The sequence below is a fragment of the Gorilla gorilla genome, chromosome 6, assembly GCF_029281585.2.
Source record: "Gorilla gorilla gorilla isolate KB3781 chromosome 6, NHGRI_mGorGor1-v2.1_pri, whole genome shotgun sequence".
Taxonomy (NCBI): Eukaryota; Metazoa; Chordata; class Mammalia; order Primates; family Hominidae; genus Gorilla; species Gorilla gorilla.
The window spans coordinates 19,793,021-19,807,644 of NC_073230.2; the positions used below are offsets into that span (position 1 = coordinate 19,793,021).

At 34.5% G+C, this 14,624-nt stretch overlaps 1 protein-coding gene across 5 annotated transcripts in view; it reads right to left on the reverse strand.

Annotated features, from left to right (window-relative positions):
* Positions 1–1,022: 1,022 nt before the first annotated feature.
* The window catches only part of VWDE (von Willebrand factor D and EGF domains), an 81,613-nt gene continuing 68,011 nt past the window's right edge, over positions 1,023–14,624 (reverse strand). For all 5 annotated transcript variants that reach the window (XM_055392159.2, XM_055392156.2, XM_031013558.3 and 2 more), the window contains 7 exons: positions 13,655–13,750; positions 11,919–12,014; positions 8,777–8,872; positions 8,588–8,683; positions 7,728–7,823; positions 5,052–5,155; positions 1,023–2,775 (listed from right to left, as the gene is read on the reverse strand). In XM_055392159.2, the coding sequence (XP_055248134.1) occupies positions 2,761–2,775; positions 5,052–5,155; positions 7,728–7,823; positions 8,588–8,683; positions 8,777–8,872; positions 11,919–12,014; positions 13,655–13,750 (599 nt within the window). In that variant the 3' untranslated portion in view covers positions 1,023–2,760. The remainder of the gene's footprint in view (positions 2,776–5,051; positions 5,156–7,727; positions 7,824–8,587; positions 8,684–8,776; positions 8,873–11,918; positions 12,015–13,654; positions 13,751–14,624) is intronic.

Consider the following 14,624-nt stretch of genomic DNA (forward strand, 5'->3'; position numbering starts at 1 on the left):
GCTGGCCAGTCAGAAGCACAGGTAAAACAACCTCGGGCATGTGATTGGCATCTGAAGGGGTAAGTCTGAGGAATTGGGGGACAGTGCCCTCAACCTGTGGCATCTGATGCTACTAGAGGTAGATAGTGTCAGAACTGCATTGAATTAAGAGGACATCCAGCTGGTGTTTGCTGCAGAATTGATTAGTTATTGAGGAGAACTCCCCCACAAACTTCTTGGTGACCAGATGTCACAGAAGCCTTCTGTGTTGATTGCTGTGTTGTGAAAATATACTGGGAAGAAACTGAATTTGTTTTCTTCTCATACAATTGTATATTAAGCAAAGTTGTCAAACTGATATAAAAATGTATCTATTTTCATAGTATTTTAATTCCAATTACTAAGTTTAAAAAGTATTCATTTGTATCTACAATGCTATTTTCACAAAAGCTGAAGAATATTTGTACAATACTCTTATTTTCACAAAAGCTGAAGAATTTAAGTATATACTAAGTGTTAACATTTATTTTGCATTTATATTTCTGAATTTCTGGTAACATAAAACATAGTGAAGCATCTTATTGTTGATGAAAAGAGTCAAACTGTGTAAAATATTTGAAGATATTTATTCGGAGCAAAATGAGTCATCATGGCCTGTGACATGGCCCCAGGAGATGCTGAGAACATGTGCCCAAGGACGTCGGGCTACAGCTGGGTTTTATATGTTTTAGGGAGACATAATAGGTGGATTCAAGAATTTTCTGATTGGCAATTGGTTGAAAGAGTTTATCTAAAGACCCAGAATCAACAGAAGGGAGTGTCTTGGTTAAAATAAGGGATTGTGGAGACCAAGGGGTTCTTACTATGCAGATGAGGTTCCAGGTAGGAGGCTTCAGAGAGAAGAGATTGCAAATGTTTCCTATCAGGCTTAAAAAGGTGCCAAACTCTTAGTTTATTCTCTCCTGGATCAGGAAAAAGACCTGGAAAGGGGTGGGATTCTCTACAGAATGTAGAATTTCCCCAAAAGAGACAGCTTTGCAGGGACATTTCAAAATATGTCAAAAAATATATTTTAGGGTAAAATAATGTCTTTTAGGGCCTGTTATCTGTCATGTTGCTATCTTATTGCTACAAAAAGTCTGCTTTGTTATTCTTAAGGTCTCTGTTTTGATGTTAATGCTGATGGGTTGTGCCTGAATTCCAAAGGGATGAGGGTATAATGAGGCATGTCCAACCATCCATTCCCATGATGTCCTGAACCAATGTTTCAGGTTTACTTTGGAATTCAATTACTCGAGAAGAGTTCTTTCCATTGTTTGGGAGGCTCTGAATTTTATTTTTGGTGTATATTATGTTCTCCTAAGTAATCTATTAAAACTACCTTTTAGTAAATATAAAATGATAAATTAAAAACTCTTTAATTCTGACATTGGATGTTAATACTTAAAGAGTCCTTAGCATATGTAGCAATACTTTTATTCTGATTGCGTCTTACTTTATCTTACAGGTTAGATATGGCTTAGGAATGCTCAATCTTTCTACTTAAAAGAAAAAAAATGAGCCTTTGTAAATGTATATGATTTAAGATGGTCGTGTTCAAATTAAAATAACTTGTTTTCTGAAAGTCAAATGAAATGTCTGAGGTAAAATATGAGATAGCAGGAAAAAGGAAACTTTGTAACCCCAGGTAACTTGCAATTATTTGGGTCTCTGAGGCAAATCTTTTAATTATATGTGTATTCCTTGTTGTTGTTGCCCACTTCCCTAACTATTCATGTATTGTAATTTAACTTTGTTTTTATTAAGCATCCACATACACTTTTCTTGTGATATCTGTAGAAGGATTTGGTTTTGTGATCATCTCTCTCGATTCATATACCAAAATGGATCATGGTACAGAAAAAATGGAAAGATGGAAGAGCAATCAGATGCAGACCTTTTAGCATATCTGGTGTTTGTTTTCTCACTTTTGGGCCCAGGACACCACTGCCACTTTTTGTAAGGCTGGGAATTACATTTTTCAGAATCCACTTATCTGTGTGGTTCTGGGTCAGAGTTTGCCAATGAGAAAAATTTGCTGGAGAGTCAGAAGAAGGAAATGAAGAGGAAGCCATCAGTCTTTTCAGAGGTGTTTGCAGCTTGATGCTTGGAAAGATGAAATTCATAGTGGCTTTCTAGCAAAATTTTGAGAATAATCCACTTTGCCTGGGACAGTTGGTGGTAGTTTTTAAAGATTCTCAAGTATTATAGCAGCTCCGGGAAAGCCTCTGAAAAGAACCTGCTTGGAGCTTTGGGCTAACATCTTCATTATTACCTACTCTGATCAGCAGTGGCTTTCCTAACCTCTAGCTCCCAACCCTCATTCCCCATTCTTCAAATACTTCTGTGAGCCCCTCGTTCTGCATTAAGCATCATCTATTAGGATGATATCAAGTGGCTTCCATTAGGCTGACTGACTCCTAATGATGCAGACATAGTCACAGTTAGGGCTGAGAAAATATTCAGTTTATTAAATATTGTGAATGGGTGGAATATCAGATACATCATCTCAATATGTAAATATCCTATCCCATCTCAACATCAAATTTAGATTACCTGGATTTCTTCTTTGCTTTTCTCTATGATTACAACTGAGATCATTATGTATTTTATTAGTTTCTTCAGTCTTTAAGATATTTTTTGAATGATGTTCAAATAAACTCCAAGTTATCTCCAACTTTTTCTGAACAAAATATTTCCATTCTTAAGATACAGGCTTGTAATTCATATACTTGATGCTACTCAATGGCGTCTTATCTGTAGTAGGAAGAAGGAAATTGTGTTTCAATGAATAGTATAAAATCATTTAACCCTTACTCATTATTTGTTGCCTCCTTCCCTCTGACATGATACGTAAAGCTCTTTTGGTTCTGTTTGCCACTAGACTCAATACTGTTTTCATAAAATTGAAATCAAATCAAGATCATATTTAAGGTCCAAGCAGTCATAACCAAATGGAGCTTGCATACTAGGTGATTCCATCGTGGCAAAATGTTACACTTTAGAAACATCCATGCCCAATAAAACTAATTAATGTTTTGATATCCCTCAGGAAAAACCATTGATACTCATAACACATTGCAGTGTTTCTCTGAAGCATCTTTCCCCATCCTTTTCTTTCTCCACCTCTTTCTATTCCTCTGTTGGATGTAATTAGTTACAAACTCTTACATAGTGCTTGTTATGTCCCAGGCACCACTCTAGGTACTTCACATATATTAACATATTTAATCCTTACAATAAGCCTAAGATTAGGTGCTACTATTAATGCCATATTGCAGATGAGAAAACTGAGACTGAGGAGGTTAAACTTGCCTGAAATCATAGAGCAAATAAGTGGCAGGGTCAGAGTGAGTGCACTCAGCCACAAGCAGGAGGTTATGATGCTTCTCAAAGCCTTTTATCGACCCACCCTCTTTAGCACCTTTTTCTTCCTTTGCTTATTTTCCCTTTCTCTGTGTTTCTTGTCTCTAGCCAGTAATTCTTTTTCATTGAAATTCTAGCAATCCAATCAGTAAGCTCCATTTCTTTTTTTTACCCACTATCTCAGGTTGCCTGAGGAAGAGCCAGGAGGTAGTTAGCCAGCCTGAACCCTCCTTTGGGGAAGGTAGGGAAGAGGAGAGCAAGGGATGGAGTTGGAGAAGGTTCTATGGATACCGATGGATGGTGGCTGCTTTTTTCCCCACTAAAGAGAAATTTATGTTTTAACCTATGTGTGGGAGCCAAAGAAATATCGAAAGCAAGTAAAGAAAAAAAAAATGACACCAGTGATCAACAGAATAAAGCCAGAATGAGATTGAAGTTAGAAGCTTGGGAGAGCAGGTTACAGCAGAACAGGACATATTGTCCTCATGCTTAGCCTTTTATCCCCTTTTCCTTCCCCATGGCCTTCTGGCATTTTTTCCCCTTAGTGTGATTTCAAATGCATTCTTAGAAGCAGCATTAATGGGGATAAAGACGATTTGCTATTGATCATATGAGGAAGGATTCAGATGGCAAATAAATACATAAAATAGAATATAGAGCAGCCACCTAGTTTAGTACTGTCAAAGTGGAGTTAAAAAGCTTTAGAGGTCATAGGGTTTTCTGTGCCATAAAAATCTCACATCAAATCAAATCAAATAATATACACTTAGGCTGCCTTCAAACCCAAGGAAGCTCAAGCTTTTATTTTTATTTTTCTCAAACAATATTTAATCAAATAAGTACTCAATAACTTTTGCTTTCCAGTTTTCAAACCATAGCCCTATTATGATCTGGTTATTTTCACAATGGGGGCCAATCCTACAGGATGACACCAGTGCTCGGAGAAAACTATACATATATCCATTTTGTCTCCAAGCCAGATTGATTCATATCAAGCTTCAAGAAGAAAATTTCTAATCAGTTGTCAAATTCTGGTACTCCAGCATACTTTTGTATTCATGACCCTGGGGCATTTTGAAGTGCTAAATAGCATATAATGACTTTTTAAATTACAACTCCTACATATTAACTTTAAGACATTTTTGAGAGGTTTGCTGCATTTGTGTGTCCGTATGTTTGTATGAGAGAGAGAGAGAGATTATTAGAACTACCCTCGTGTGTATAGGAATTAGGACTGAAATAACATCTCGGCTGTTGATATTTGGAAATTTAAGATTAGAGACCAAACACAATGCAGTTTAATCCTATATGAAGAAATAAGATCACAGAAACTTTTTAAATATATGTTTTATAGCACTGGCCCTACAAATAAGTGTCTTGAATCTATATTGTGGAATATTTGCTGTCTCAACTACAGTGTCATGAAATACTGCATTACATTGGACAGTTGTATCTATACATTGAAATTCCTTAAAAACACATCAAAATTTTATATAATAACTCTACCATAACACAAAAATGATACAATTTTTAATTTTAGAGGCAAATAAATGCTTTTTTTTTTTTTGGAAATAAGAAAAAAACATTAATTAGTAACAATTACTAAGTAGAAGAGATATGCAAATGTCAATGTCTAATATTTATTTTCTCTTTAAACTTTGAAATACCTGTATTTTCTTCTCACATTTGACTCCAGAGTATTCAGTGCGGCAGGAACACACATTGGGAAATATGCATCTGCCTCCATAAAGACATTTTGGGTTGCAAATTGCTGCAATACACAAATTTTTACAATGACCATCCTTTGACATGAAATGCTTGTGGCATATTCTATCCTAGTGGTCTGGGGCTATCTGGTGATTGGACACCAATGCAGTTATAAGAATCTATTAATGAACCATCAATGAATGGATCTAATCTATGTACTCTCATCTTTCAGAGCACACGCACACATCAAAAACAAAGCACCCAAAATTCAAACAACACTTTTGGAATTCTATAAAGATATTATTAAAAGAAACAAAAATTTCATTGGCTACATTTTGAAGTATTTGAAATATATCTCTTTTTTTTTCTAGAGGAGCTGAAGTCATTAACAGAAGATAGCATCTATAATTTGCTTTTTAACATTAAGCAAAAATTTAAAAGAGACAACCCAGTACTGGCTAGTGTATGGAAAATTTCACAATTTTTTTACTATCATTGGAAGTTTAATGTGAAATAACTACTGAAAATTTCTGAAAGATATTCATGCTGTCTATATCATACATTTCTTACTTGAAATCTTTCCCAAGGCAATTAAAAATACCTACATCTATCTCAATATCTCAATATCTCAATCTATTTATCATCTACCTGTAGAAAGAAAATACTTATAATACTCAATAATAACTTGTAAATAACTAAAATGTTAAACATAAGAGGGGAAGTAAAGGGAATTTTTGTAGTATTTATATTATGGAACTTAATATATTGCTTTAAATTTTGTTTTTAAACAACATAAATTCTTTCAAATAATATTGAGTGAAAATGAGCGTACCACAAAATTATATATAATAGTTATTTTTATAGGACAAATACTGCTTCAATATCACATACTTGAAGCTTACACATTCAAGAATAATATGTCCTTTAAGATAAATGCAACATTGACAGGGTATGTTTTCATCAGGGCTGCTGTATACAATTGGGCAGGCTGTGTAATCCACGAGGGCTCCACAGCTAAGAAAGCACCATTCACATGATAGATATCATACATTTGAATTTTTATTACAACAATTTTCCAACAGATGGTAGTAACATATTTTGTTTAAGAAATATCATTATATTAAGACAGTTTCTCAATAGTTTGAAATAAAGAATTTGAAGTAGGATGACTTTTAATTTCACATAAAAATGCTGCAGGATGCAGAAACAGGGTGCACAGCTTCAGGCTGTTCTCAGACATCCTCAATCTGCAACCACTGAAGCATATTTCCTCATTAATATGCTTTTAACACCTTCTCATCCTTCTCTCTTATGGTCTGCATAGAGCTTACTCCAGAACAAGCACCCAAGTTGAGGTTGCTAACTTTTTTTTTCTAGCGTTTTATCACATCTAAATTCCAATTGGAATTATCAATATTTGAGCACACATATCTTATGTAAATACCAGCACTTAATAGTACTTTGATATATTTTTCTAGGATAAGAAATGTATAAATTACAATAGCAATTACTAATAAAATAGGGTCTAAGAGTCACAAAAATTACATGCAAAATTTCTGACGCATGGAAACAAGGGTATGGTTCATAAGACATTGAAATGGAGGGTACATTATTTCTAGTAAAAAGGCATGATCATAATAAAACTGTGTAATTTCAGTTTACAATACACTTGGCCACCAATTTTTAAATTATGTAATTATTAATCATTTGGAAATATTTTGAGGGATTTGCAGTTTTTCCCATTAAGTTAATCATTGTTAATATTTTAACATCTTTTTTCAAGTTTCCACAAAAAATTTCAAAATTGCATAAAATTTGATCTTCCTCTACATCTTAAGATTTCGTCTACATAGAAATTTATGACTAATACTGGATGGAGATATACTAAAACTCTAAAAAAGCAACCGAAATTAATTCTAGATGGTGAAATTTAGAGTGATTATTTTTTTTTCTTTTTTTACTTTTTTTTTGAGACGGAGTCTCGCTCTGTCGCCCAGGCTGGAGTGCAGTGGCGCGATCTCTGCTCACTGCAAGCTCTGCCTCCAGGGTTCACGCCATTCTCCTGCCTCAGCCTCCTGAGTAGCTGGGACTACAGGCGCCTGCCACCACGCCTGGCTAATTTTTTGTATTTTTAGTAGAGACGGGGTTTCACCGTGTTAGCCAGGATGGTCTCGATCTGCTGACCTGGTGATCCGCTGGCCTTGGCCTCCCAAAGTGCTGGGATTACAGGCGTGAGCCACTGCACCCGGCCTAGAGTGATTAATTTTTAATACATTTTCATGTTTTCTAAGGTATCCATGATACATATGTACTTATCTTATAATATGAAATAATATTTAAACTTCTATATATCAACACCTTCTTTGGCCCACCTGTGGAAACTTTATTGGTAATCCACAGACCATAATTTGAAATATCTCTTCACACAAACTATTAATATATTATACTACACTTTTTTCTTTTAAATGGATATAAAATTTAGGAAGTTTTTGTTTTATATCTAAAATCATTTTTTTAAAAGGATCAGCATGCTGGAGTTTTTTCCCCCTTATGGACTTGTCCTAAAGCTATACTTTAATTATTATAACAGATTCCAATTCAGAACATATAGTAGGAAAAACATCCTGTGGGCTTACGTATTTGACACCGCACTCCTTCCCAGGAGGAAGGACAATGGCATATGCTGGGCGCAATGCATTCACCACCGTTTTTACATTTCTGCAAGCAGATAGCTGCCAATCGAAATATAAACAAGTTAAAATTTTAAATTACTAGTCAACTCCTATCCATAACCCACAAAACTTTTCATTAGAGAGAAAAAAAGAAATAGTTGCAAGTAAGTGATTAAAGAAATTTTTTCCCTAATATTTTATCAAGAACATTTTTGAACGTCACTACATATTCTTGGAAAATGTGACCTTAACAGTTGCAAAATGTTCCATTGTTTGAATGCATCGTGATTTAACTTTTCTCCAATTGTTGGACATCTATGTTGCTTCTCATTTTTTCACTTTGATCAAAACATTCTAGTAGCAGCTAATTTAAAACAATTTATAGAAAGGAAAAAAATGAAACATTTGAATAAAGACAGCCACCCTCAGGAGCTAACCAGCCTGAGTGGCACTGTTATGTGCTCTTGGAAAGGTCAGAACTGGATGGTTTGAGGTGGGGCCAAGAAGTCAGTAATTTTTTAAAACCTTTCCCCAACCCCAACTTCAGGACTTAAGGACTTGTTATTTTTTCTGGCAAGTGCAGTAGAAAAACTGAAAAATACAAGATATCCTCTTCTGCTAACCTGAAAGAATGAGTTCAGAAGAGTAAAAACTCCTTGTGTTTCAAAGAGGTATCTCCTAAAGCAAGAATTTTAAAATCTCCTAAACGCAAAAATTTTAAAAAGACCAAGCAAACAAAAGTGAAAAAAATGCTCTGTTTTAAATTCTACTTTACATTCCCATGAAGGACAAAAGCTTCAGTGTTTTAAGAGTATTCCTCTTACGTGTGTCGCATCGTTTCCCACTCCAACCAGAAGGACAAGAGCAAGTGCTTGGTCCCACACATTTTCCTCCATTCATGCACATAGGATCACAGATGCCTTAAGGTAAAAGCATGAAAAGTCAGCCCTTAAATTCAACAGTTTTGTCTTTGCTTTAGCTGTAGTTGACAAATACATTTAGTGATGTCTTACTTCTTTGGCATCTCCTACCAGTGTATCCTTCACGACAGACGCACACATTATTTCTCATGCAGTGGCCACCATTCTTACAGGGAGGGTGACAGAAAGCTAAAAGAACACATGGCAGCAATCTGTGAATATTACACATCCCATTACTACATATGATACATTGCATCATGTGCTTGTCATCAATGAGGACATAAGGCAGAGAAATGTGCTATTAGAATAAAAGATCACTCATTAAACCTGTCCTTTCTAAATCATGAAATGCAATGCTTATACCTATAAGCTACTAGTGGGTTAGCACAATTTGAAATATATTGGTTAAGTGTTCATAACAAATTGAGTCTTTCATATTACAATGAATATATTATAAACCTTAACTTATGTTTCACTATACAATAAAGCATGGAATGATCTAGACAAAACCCAGAAAATAAGTCAAAACGTAGCTCAAAATAAGAATGTGCCTGTTCTTGTGGAAATTAGACAAATCTCAACAATTTTCCACATATTTAGAAAGCACTTTTAAATTAGCTTTTGAGTACTTACTGAGGTTATGAAGGCACAGCTTTATATGTGACTTATTCCAGTGAATGCTTGGTAAAAATATTTTTAACAATAAATCCTTGGTTTTGTTAAGAATATTTGTTAGATAATTTTGAATATATCTTACTGGTAGTTCCTATTTGTATAATTCTGTTTTATGAAATTCAGAGGTTAATATGTATTAATTTTATGAGATGGTTATGATTACTTCATGTTTCTTCCATATATGGAAATTAAACGCAGGCATTTCTTTTAAGTAATACACAGGCAAACCTGTCCAGAAAATTTAAAATTTAATTTCTTCCTAAATAATAATTAAATAAATGTTAGTTTGTATTTTAAAAATAAATTTCAAATTAACTGGTATTAATAATAGGACTAGTGTGGACTGACGCCCTGTTTGAATTACTAGCTGCTTTATTTCCAAACACTGTAAGAAAAATTCTACTGTTTTCAAATGGATTTTTAAGTGGAAATAATATAGAACTTTATAGTAATGATATAACTGAAAGCTTTTAGCAAACAGATAATTTCCAGTATTTTAGGCTGAACTTTTTTTTGGTTCATGCTTGAGTCTACTGTTATTTCTCTGACATTTTATTGATACTTTTTATTGGTAGAGAAATCTTCTTACATTTTCTGCTCCCTATCCTTCATACAATTTAAGATTATTATTATTTATTAGAAAATATATATTCTTTCTACTACAAAAACTCCATATAAAATGCCTGTGGTTAGGAATTTGAAACATAAAAAAGCTCCACAAATTGTTTGTGATGCGTAATCTTGCTATAATTAACCATCCACAAAAACCTGAAGTGTAGAAATAAATTATTTATACAAAAAAGCATACATACTTAAAATAATATATACAAAGGACGTACAATTTAAGGGTGGCCATGTCTACCCATAGTCTCACATTAGGAAAAGGAGGTTTATGAGAAAATCCACCCTCCACATATATTTATGAGATCTATAGGCCTCATTCTGTCACCAAATCCTGAAGTGGGCTAAGTAATTGGATTCACTCTCCATGTCAAATCCAAGAGGTGAAGCAAATTGGAAGGTGTATTTAAATATCTCTCCAGCCATACATCCCAAGCCTTGCTTACTAGTTTAGTAGTTTAACTTTTTTGTGATGTTTCTAGCTCAATTTCTATCTTCCTCTTTTAAAATTCTATAGTGCACACAGTATATGTTTTTCATATGACTTTATATTCCACCTAATTTTATTCAATCACTTGCAATGTGTGTGCCATCTTCCCTTCCCACCATTTAAGCTCACAGGAAGATGAGATCTAATAAGAATTACATGTCATAGCAACTGTCTAGATCATACTTGAAAGCCAGGAAGTCTGAGGCATGGAGCCTTTAAGTAAATACCAGCAAGAAAGCTGTGGAGGCAAGCTCATTGTAAAACCTACTCTCTTCCCACAATGATAATCTGTTTTCTGGCCCTTAAAGCATGGAATACGTTCAATAGATAATTTTTAATTCGGTTTAATAATTGAGAGATTTCTTCCTTTATCCACTTGTACAACTGGCATATACATTTTAGAGAACTTTTCTTACTTCATCTTACAACTACTTCAAGCAGCATGAAAGATGTAAAGTTTTCATTTCCTTCCTTACATTCTCCATTCAAAACTACATATATAACTCTTCAGCATGGATTTAACCATAGTCTTCTAGTTTTCAAGATTTCCCTTAACTTAGTTTTTACTTCTTTCTGTTTCTCAAACTGTTTCTTCAAAGGAATACGAATTACAGGAACTCATTCGCTATGCCCGTATATCCTGTGTTAGTGGGATGACTTCTTTTCTGCTTTATTTCCATCCTAAGAATCCTAGCCAACATCCAAAATAAAAGAAATAGAATTGCAAATCGAAGTGCATCGTGGCAAGGAAAACTTAATTTTAGGAATTAAATTATGGAAATACTCTGACATGTTCTACAGTAAAAATCTACTCTACATTTTTAATAAACTCGAAAATATGAAGATGTAGAAAATACACATTACATATTATTGGTTGACATTAATTCATACCCTCAAGACATCCCCATTATTCTGAAAATAACCTGCAATATTAACTATATGAGGGAAAGAGTTAAAATACTAAGCCCATGAAAGAGAAAAACAATGCATTTTTATGTCTCTGTATCTTCTTGCATAGCACTGTGCACAGGTGATTCTTCATAAATGTTTAATGAAACTAAGGTGAAAAGAGATTATGGGATAATAGTGGACAGTAGATTGACCATAAATCAAACATTTTTGCTGTGTAGGCAACAAAAATGACACAATTCCATTATAATAGACTACAAGACAACTTTGCTTATTTGTTTCATACCTTGGGCCTACAAAGCTGCACAGAGAGATGCCAAGGTATGAGCTTCAATATATCGAGTAAATATAACCATTTTACATAATAACTTTGATATATTTTTGTAAGCTAGTAATTTGGTGGGCATACTTGAAACATCGCAAGAAATCTGGGGAAAAAATCGCATCTTTCCCTTTGAAACTTGTCTCATGTTTACTCAGAGCTCTGTTGATATCTAACTTTCCATTTGTCCTTTTTACATACAAAGAAAGAATAATTACCATTCTGACAGTGTTCCCCAAAGAATCCATTTGGACAGAGGCAAGTATTTGGCTTATTACACGAACCACCATTGAGGCAAACAGGGTCACACAAAGCTAATAAACAGCAGGAGGAAAAGAGAACATAAAAGTTTTATTATTTAAAAAATGAAAGCTGCACAGAAGTGCAAAATGGTGCATAATGAAATATTTTATTTTTACTGCAAGTAAAACCCATAATGTATAATTAATTAGACTTTGCCAAACATAAGAGGAATGAAATTACTGGATAATTGCTTTGAAAGTATGTTCATTAAGTTTACAAATAACACTAAGCTTAGAAAAGCTAGAAAGGGAGCTGGAATTTAAAGTGGTGGTGTTTGTCCAAGATGACGGTGCTCCTGCTCTATCAAGAATGTAGAGGCTATGATTAGAATTCAGAATGCCTTCAGTAAGCTAGAAGAAACGATTGCAAGTTAAGAGAAGACAATTCAATTCAACAGTGTTAACAGGATGGTTTGTAATCTGTTCAAATACATGTAGCCATGCACACCTCTTTATCGCTTTCCCAATTAAAATGAGAACACTGCACTCAAGTCCTAGCACACTCAAAAACATTCTTCGTTTTTGCTTCTTTATTTTTGTTTTGCTTGGAAAGACATCCCCAATTTTATTTTTCACCCTAGATCCTACCCATTCACCAACATCTACTGCAAATACTATTTTCTTCCTCACTCCACTTGCCAAAATTAATTTCTTCCTTCTCTGCTTCTAAGGAACTGTGTTTCAATAACATTACTTATCATAACTCAACTTGTATCATAATCTTTTTTATAATTGTATCCCATGTCTCTGTCACTAACAATATGCGAGTTGAAATCAGGGCAAAAATCAAGTGGATCCTTGTTTCCATTTGCATCATGCTTCACAAATAATTGGCCAGCTATAAACATTGAATTACACTTTCATTGAGAAAAAGTCATTAGATTATAATGAATTAGATCAAACATAGATAATTGCAAACATTGCTGCCAAAGAAACAAGCTTACGCCGGGCGCAGTGGCTCACGCCTGTAATCCCAGTACTTTGAGAGGCTGAGGCAGGCGGATCACGAGGTCAGGAGTTTGAGACCAGTCTGACCAACGTGGTGAAACCCCGTCTCTACTAAAAATACAAAAATTAGCTGGGCATGGTGGCATGCTCCTGTAATCCCAGCTACTCGGGAGGGTGAGGCAGGAGAATCACTTGAACCTGGGAGGCAGAAGTTACAGTGAGCCAAGATCGCCCCACTGCACTCCAGCCTGGGTGACAGAGTGAGACTCTGTCTAAATGAAAAAAAAAAAAGCCTAATACTGTGATAAACAAATGGAATAACATGAAGGGTATCCACTTAATTCAGAATTGCTTAGATATTTAATGAAATAGGATGTTTGTATTGCGATGAAAAACTTAAAAGAAACCTAGAAGATTCAACACATTTCTCTTCACCACAAGGTAGGTGAATGAGGGAAATATAAAAGCAAAAAAAGTATTGGTTGGATAAGATAACAGTAAAGCCGTAAGACACCATACGGTTCAACATAAAAACAAAGGGAATGAAGATGAAAGAGTTTTAAAAACCTGTCTGAAATAACAACTTCATACCTATCTACCTGTCTTGTCAGGTCAGTTTTATGTTTCTTAGGTGCACGTCTTCAGGACATTGGCATATTTTAACTTTTAATTGACATGTTCATTGAAAATATTTCCAATTTTACCTGTACTACAGGTGGGTCCATACCAGCCAGGTTTGCACTGGCAAATATCTGGTGTAAGACACTGGCCTCCATTTTCACAGTGCCTGTTACAAACCACTGAGATCATAGAATAAAGAGAAAAGAAAGATTAGGCTTGGAGTAGTCATATTGTTGGTTATTATCTAGCTAGCTCATAACTGCTAATCACATCTGCTAATTAATAAGATTGCAGAGAAAGATAAAATACAATTTATATTCAGGTTTCAAATGCTTTCTGATTCTCATATTCAGTTATTTTATTTTATTTTTGGTTAATAGAGAGGGAAAAAATAGAAAACCATTGAGCCAAGTGATAAACAAGACTTGGCTATTTGGGAAAATTATTAGTTATTGATGAAAGCAATCATAGACATAAATTTAAAAAGAAATTTATATGCAATTTAACAGATTTGAATTCCTGTTTTCTCAAAGAAAGACCAGGAATAGCATCATATCTTACTACTGGCCACTGTGGTTGATATCAGTGCTATGCAAGATGGTAACTGTTGTCATCAATCATCAATGTGTGTTCTTTTTTTTTTTTTTTTTTCCTGGGATAAATCTATTTTATTTATTTATTTATTTATTTATTTTCCATTTTCTATTTTTATTATTATTATTATTATACTTCAAGTTTTAGGGTACATGTGCACAATGTGCAGGTTAGTTACATATGTATACATGTGCCATGCTGGTGTGCTGCACCCATCAACTCGTCATTTAGCATTAGGTATATCTCCTAATGCCATCCCTCCCCCCTCCCCCCACCCCACACCAGTCCCCAGAGTGTGATGTTCCCCTTCCTGTGTCCATGTGTTCCCATTGTTCAATTCCCACCTATGAGTGAGAACATGCGGTGTTTGGTTTTTTTGTCCTTGCGATAGTTTACAAGAACTATCGCAATGTGTGTTATTTACGTAGAGTTTGGGTTCATTTCATGTAGCATTAAGGC